General features: G+C 40.5%; 1 protein-coding gene across 1 annotated transcript; it reads left to right on the plus strand.

Annotated features, from left to right (window-relative positions):
• The first annotated feature begins 4,954 nt into the window (after positions 1–4,954).
• LOC112287432 (UDP-glycosyltransferase 72B1) lies at positions 4,955–7,291 on the plus strand. Its single transcript, XM_024530391.3, has 5 exons — positions 4,955–5,558; positions 5,689–5,907; positions 6,036–6,357; positions 6,506–6,695; positions 6,817–7,291. Exons 1-5 carry the CDS (start codon positions 5,085–5,087, stop codon positions 7,061–7,063), a joined length of 1,452 nt encoding a protein of 483 aa, XP_024386159.1. The 5' UTR covers positions 4,955–5,084; the 3' UTR covers positions 7,064–7,291.
• The last annotated feature ends 333 nt before the right edge of the window (positions 7,292–7,624 follow it).

Raw genomic sequence — 7,624 nt, forward strand, 5'->3', positions numbered from 1 at the left:
TCGGGCCGTCGCGGCGTGGCATGTGCAGGGAAGGTGGGGTGGGGGTCGGGCTGGGCGGAGGAAAGTAGGGCACGGGAGGGGGTGTGGGAGGGGGGGGTGTAGGGTGAGGATAGGGCACCCTTTTTAGTGGCTTTTCTCTTTTTCTTTTAATGGGCTTAGGGGGCTCTGGGAACGAGTGGCTGGCTGGTGCTGTGCCCTCCCCCCCCCCCGCCCCCGCTTTTTTTGGTGCTGTCCCCTTCTCATCCCAGTGACAGGCCCTCCCTCCATCCATCGGAGCTCCTCCTCATGTTGGAGTGAGTCCGCCTGTGCCCGCGCCCCTTTTCCGTGTTGGAGCCTCTCCTCTCACTTGCCTTAGCGCGCGCACTCTCTCACTCTCTCTCTCTCCCTGTGTGTGTGTGTGGTTTCTCTACTCAGCTTCGCTTTGTTTGTCATATTCTGCTTTTTCTCGCTTTTGCCTTTCCATCTGTGTCTTTCCTCTTACCACTCAGTGCTTACTCCCTTTCTGCCTTCTAACTAACGAACAACTCCCTACTCACTTGTTGATGGATGGATGGATGGATGTTTGGATTGAGGATGAAAAATGGATTTTACATCAGACCCACAATCCAGAGAGATAAATGAGGGCCCAAACACGTCATCTTAGTGATCTGTTGTTATTTCTTCACACTAGTTGAAGTTTCAATCCAAAAATATTTTATCTGGATTATATATTTAGTTATTTAGGGTTTAGCACCTTGAAAGATAAACTTAGTTTAGTAACTACTAACAACATAAATTAAAAGAATGTAGGTAAACATTTATATGTACAAGGTTTCCTGGCTGCCATATTCTATTTTGTTGTATTTAAACTGATTGAATTTTGCATCTTCAAAAACTGAATTGAAGACATAAGTAACTTTTGTGGATAAATAACATGAAACTGTAATAAAATATTTCATGTTAACAGATTTATTTAAATAGTGATGTGTGTGAATATACAAGCTGAAATTATTTTTTGATCCATTATTACTTAAACTAATTTTTTAAATATATGTATTTACAATAAAAATTGTAAACTGAAATTCATGTTGTATTGTAAAATTTTATAAAAATATATATTAAAATAAAATTTACTTTATATATGTATAAGTATATGTTTTTTTAATAGTAGAAACAAAAAATCAGTATGCTAAAAACCTTACTCACAGGATTTTGAATTGAAAAAAAATATAGTAAAAGTGTTAATCATGTGGTATTTATTGTTATGCCAAAAATTAATCAATACAGCCTATTTTAGAAGTTGAGTAATTTCTTTTACAGGTTCTCTTAAGATAGCTAAAAATTAGTAATTTTCGGATTTTGGTTTTTGTTAAAGTAGAATATTCTTTATTGTAAAACATTTACCAATGGACAGGATTTTTATTAAATTGGGTTCAGTATGAAATGTCTTCTTACAGAGCATGACGTAAAAATTGAATTATTTAAACAAGTCATTATTTTCAAATTAAAAATTATTGTATATATATATATATTGTAAATAAAAAGTGTAGCATGTATATGTGTATATATATATATATATATACATGCTACACTTTTCTATTAAAGTAATGTAATGTAATATGATTCATCGTGGAGAAAACGTCGTGGAGAAAGAAGTCTTCTGCATCATCGAAGTCTCCCCCAACTTCGGCAAGAAAGCGGTCTTCGGATGAGGGGGAGAGGGAGGGGGTCTTGAGGTGTGTCTTGTGGGGATGGATCCAAGACTTCGTTGCAGAGCGAGAGCGAGAGCGAGCGACTCCTCCTCCTATGTCGCGAGCCTTTCTTCCTTTCTGGAGCGGGGATGGGCGGCGTTGCGATGGCACGGCACGGCATAGCGTGAGCGCCGAGTCAGAGCAGATGATCCAGATGATGATGGGGTCGTCGTCGACACTGGTCCTCCCCCGTCGTCTTTTTTCCAACGAGGGAGTTGGTCCCGTTTGAACCTTTCCCCAGTGCCGCCTTCTTTAGATTGTTGACCCCCAGAGTGCTGCTTGTTTTGACTCGTCGTCTGTCTCTGCGTCACGCATTCTGTGAGGAGAGGGTTGCGCTCGCTGTGAGTGCATTTGGGTGGGAGCCAGTTTGGTGTGGTCTCCGTTGAGATGAGGGCAGCAGCAGGCTGGATGTCAAACCCCGGTTGTTGTTGTTCTCGGGTCCCCCCCCCCCCCCCCCCCCCCCCCATCCCCTCCTTCCTGCTGCATTACATAGGTCACCTCTGGAACCGCAAACCGAGCCGGGGCTCCCCCTCACCTTGTGCTCTTCTGAATCCGTAACATTGTGTGTGATGCGAACGTGAAGAGTCTGGGAGCCTTGACCTTGTTCCCGGATTTGAAGTTGTTTTCAGAGTTGCACCCGTTTGCCTGAGATTGGGTGTTGAATGACGACAGACAAGGGATGTTGGAAGTTTCGCTTGCAAGTGCGGTATCCTGGGTCCCTAGAGCTCCATTGCTTCCAGCTCACTGGTCTCATTATTACTATTATTTTTATTATTCTTATTATCACTATTCACTAGCTGATATTTAATCCCACGCTTGTCAAATCTGGCGGCTTTATACTACTCATCAGCGTTGTGATCAAATGCAAATTGTACAACAAATCCTACGTTCAGATTAACCTTAAAAAGCGAAGTTTCAATGGATATGCCATTAGATCGAGAGGACGAATTCGCTTGATACTTTAGCTCGGAAGTCACGCTCACGAGATCATCCTGCAAACCCCAAAAGAATATGCGGGGCTGAAGCTGTGCGACCTTGTCTACAACATGGGCTCTCAAGGTTTTTTGGTTAAACCGTGTCGCATTTTCATGGTTTTGTATGTGGTTTTGAAGCGGATGAATCATACTAGCGCTGTTGCTTGTTTCCATTGGCGGCAGTTAAGTTGGATCACGAACCAGGAGGGAGATTCTCGTGCAAGTTTGATGTTGTCACATTCAAACCAATATCAGAATTGCCGCAGAATCAGTTGGCTGAGGTCACACGAATCCACTGACATGGTGGCGATTTTGTAGAGCAACTAACCTGGAAAATGTGATCGGAAATTCCCATTTCAGAAACACATTCAATAGCTTGTTCGGCGGTATTTCTAAGGCAGATTTTGCTCATCTGCTTTACCTAGAGGGAGATAATTATTCATGCTCTCACCAATGCAATTGTTGCTTTGTTTTGTAATCGTGGACTCTGACTTTTGTTCAAAGATTTCAACCTTTGTCTTCCAGTTCTTCGATATTTTATTTATTTTATTTTTGATGTATTCGAACTGAGAACTATCTTTGACAAGAGTTGACTGCATCTGCTTTTGAGGGTTTGATCCTCAATAATGGTTGGAGTAAGTTGTTCAACAGCACAAGATGTTTTTAGAGCAGCTCAACGTACTTAAATCGGCTCCTATGTATCCAAAAATGATTGGTAGTGAGGTGTTAACTATTAGTCACATCATTTTCTACCCTCTTTATTTTATTATTTTTGATTTATTTAAAAACCCATAAGAGCTGGAGCATTCTTAAATCTACTGTAATTTTAATTTAATTTAATTTAATTCATTCTTTATCTTCTCATTCATTCATGTTTAAAATGCTTTTTAGTTTTTTTTAACCTATATCTCACTTAAAATGACTTTTTGTTACTCAACTAATTACTCTATTGTCATTTGAATTGAATTATATATATATATATATATATATATATATTTTCCAGAACAATGTCTGTTCGCAACGGCAAAGCAAATCTATATAAATAATAGAGTATCACATAAAAGGTCATCCTAGATATTGAAACAGTTCCTACAACAAAAAACAAAAACAAACAAAAAAATAATCAAACAACCATTTCTACCATACAATTAGAACAAAATAACATATTTGTTTCCCTCACACCGTATATGGAACAAAATATCAGTTTGACAGATTCAAAATTACCAACTCAATGTAATGATTTTTGTTGATTTTAAATAAAACAAACGAGAACAGAACTTTCTTTGAGGACAGCTGGGTGTACAGAGGGTACACAGGCCAAGCTAGTGTACATATATATATATATTAGAATGACAATATTGTATAATACATGTATGTAAACAGTTGATTTCAATCTATAAATGCTCATCTAGTTTCAACTAACTATAAAATATTCACACAAACATTTAAATAAATCAATACCAACAACGTTCTTATTGATGAACAACCTGTATTGAGCGTGAACTTTAATCACCAATCACCAAAACTCCGGAAAATCTCAAACATGAATCATTTAATTACATGCAAAAAAAGAAAGAAAAAAAAAGAAAGAAAGAAAAAAACCATGTACAAAAACTATATATAAAACCAAATGAACAAATTTTCAAAAACACGAACCTATTGAGCTGCGCTAGACATGAAACCAACTACATAAGCACATCACACCAGATGCAGAGTTGTTGTTGTGTTTCTGTTCTGAACGCAAACCTAAACGAAACTTCGCACTTGACAAAGCATGATGATGTTCAGAATGAAAACAATTAGTATAAAGAACCACATCAACAACAACAACAAGATGTTCAATTGGTAGCTCCAGTTAGATGAAACCAGCAAACTCATTAAATTTTGGGAAGCGGAAGTGAGTTATCAGAGTTCTAGATTACCATGAAGAATCTTCTAATGAGTGGCCTCCGATGTTGACGATGACCTCATCGATAATAGTTCGACATCGATTCCCACTGATCAAATCATGAAACAGTTCTGATCTCGTGCATGTGGGTGGCAGGTATTGGTACTAGATCAGCCCCGTCCGTTGGTTGGGTTTGTGCAGAAACGCACCACTGTGAAATCTGTCGAACCTTTTTATTTTTATTTTTTTTAATATCATTCCAGTGAGGAATCATTCCAGTCAGTTCTGTTCCTCGTGGGCCTGATCTTCTGGCAAAAGGCAACCAGTTAAGGCCACTTAGTTAACATATCTGAAGATCTGGACTTGTGTTGTGCAGGCGGAGTTCTTGTGTTACCATAACCACCATGTGTTGTGGATTACTCGAGATACAGAATAGTTTCTTCTCCTCTTCAAAGAAACAGCTATCTGTGCGCTGCACATAGTTTTTCCTCCATGGGCTCCGAGGATCGTGTCGAAATGGAGGCCGAAGACCTTGTTCTTCATGTGGTGATTATCACTGTGCCATGTCCTGGACACCTCATTCCCGCTTCGCAGATGGCCAAGCACCTGCTCTCCCTTGGCATGAAAGTCTCGTGCTTCAACACGGGAATAAATTATCCAAGTGTAGAACGCCATTTTGAAGAAAAGTTCGGAGAGGTGAAGATAGTTTTTAGGCCCTTGCGTAAGGAAAATGAGTTTGTTCCCCCAGGAAAGCGCCTTGAAGAACACCTCGATTGGATACAACACCTCAACGATGAAGCCATGGCAGAGCGCTTAGCGGAAGCTCTGAGAAATCTGACGCCGCCTCCAGCATGTATCATCTCAGATATGTTGGTAGGGTGGTCACAGGACGTTGCCAACGCATTCCACATTCCGCGTTTTCTCTTGTACACCATGCCGGCGAATGCGCTGTTGTACATGATCACGGTAATGTGCTCCCACTTCTCCTCCCTTGGCAGATTTATAGGGCTTTTTTGTTGTGCACGACGCCATTTCGAATACAAAATTTCCACGGCAATGTTCACGTAGATTTGTGTTGTAAACATCTTGTTTGCAGAGCTCAACATCACTTGTATCACCTGCAGTGGCACCCAAACGTCCTCCAGACATTTGGAAAAGCATGGTGGACCCGACGTCTAGCATCAACGACTACTTGCATCGAAATGCTAGACGCTTCTGCGAGGCTGCTATGATACTCGTCAACACTGTCGAAGATCTCGAAGCAGGATTGCTCGACCTGATGCGCACCGAGCTCATCGGCAAACCAAATGTAAAGGTCAGTCTGGATTGGATAGCAACCCAACGGCCTATCTCATGCTTTTTTAATTGCAATGCGAGTTCGCTATGCAAGTCTTACCTGCAGGAATTCACAATATGGACATGTTCTTGTCGTTGTGCGCTCAGCTTGAGAAGCTCCTTCCAATCGGCCCATTGATAAGGAGCTACGGCGGTGAAATCTGCAGTGACAATTCGGTATCACACAACCAAGAGGACACATCTTGTGCAGAGATATTCCGTTGGCTGGATACACAGGAAGACTCATCAGTGCTGTACGTGTCCTTTGGTACTCTTGTTACTGTGAATGAGAGCCAAGCTCACGAACTGGCACATGGGCTGGAGCAATCTGGAACACCTTTCTTGTGGGTTTACCGACCCCCAGAAGTTTGCCAAGTTTTGCCCATGGATGCATCGGTACAAGACTCTCTCCTCGATGGCCTCCCCACAGGTGAAATATAACACCACCACTTCTTTTTTGTGCATGCCATGTTTCCGCCGATCGTCTCGAGGTATCTCTCCACCATAACTGATGTCAAGGATATCCATGAAGCTGTCGCTTTGGAAGTAAATTTGTAGCTTGGATCATGTATTTTAAGGTTTTATGGAGCGCATCGAAGGGCGGGGTCGATTGATAACCCAATGGGCACCGCAACAACTTATTTTATCACACAGGTCTGTGGGCGGATTCATGTCACATTGCGGATGGAACTCCACTTTAGAGGCGCTCTGGGCAGGGAAACCGATAGTTGCATGGCCTTGTGCTATCGACCAAGAACTAACTGCAAGGTTCTACTCTTCACTTCAAAACACTGATAAATCAAACCCAGTTTCTATGCACTTCCGGTTTGTGCGGATTCTCTACCAAGAGTTGAGTTCCCATGTTTTTATCAATCTTCGTATGTTGCAGGTACTTGGTCGACGATATAAAATTGGCAGTAGAAGTACACAAGAACGACGATGGCTTGGTGGAGAGTGCAGAAGTAGCAAGGGCGATATCTCTGCTAATGGACGAAAACACAGGCAGTGGTATCAGAAGCTGGTTTGTGAAAATGCAACAACTTGCACACAAAGCGATAGGGGAAGGAGGATCCTCCAAAACCAACCTGAAAACACTCGTAGATCGTCTGAAGTCCCACCTCAAAACTCTCCCTTGAAGAATGCACACTCAAGTTTCTCCATTGCTGCACTTTCACTCTCCATTCCAAATCCAAATTCTATCTGTTTCGTAGCGAAGGTGAGACCTATACATGCAATGTGTCTCACTAGCTGCTGCGCTTTGTGAGTATTAGTCCACATGGCTTCTGATGTGAGTAGTTTTTGCCTGATGAAATTGTATCTATTAAATGAACTTAAAGAAATGTTGCAACAAATTTTCTTAAAAATTAGATGTATTTTTATTGTTGATACATCCATACACACTACACATTACATATTTGTGTATGTATTTTACATTAATGAAAATGAGTGATAATAAGATGTAAATAAGTAATCATAACATATACTCATTGTATATACATGCATGTAAATGTAAAACTTAAAATCACATAAAATTTATTATTAATAATTTATTTGGTTACATTTATTCATTAAAAAATTTGAGGCAATTAACATACCTTTGAAAGAAAACCACTTTACAATTATTTTACTGTTCAAAACCAAAATCACAACAGAAATTTTGTTTTAAGAATTGATTTTTTATGTATCATTTTATTGTT

The sequence above is a fragment of the Physcomitrium patens genome, chromosome 10 (assembly GCF_059467195.1).
Source record: "Physcomitrium patens ecotype Gransden chromosome 10, ASM5946719v1, whole genome shotgun sequence".
In the NCBI taxonomy this organism is placed as follows: domain Eukaryota; kingdom Viridiplantae; phylum Streptophyta; class Bryopsida; order Funariales; family Funariaceae; genus Physcomitrium; species Physcomitrium patens.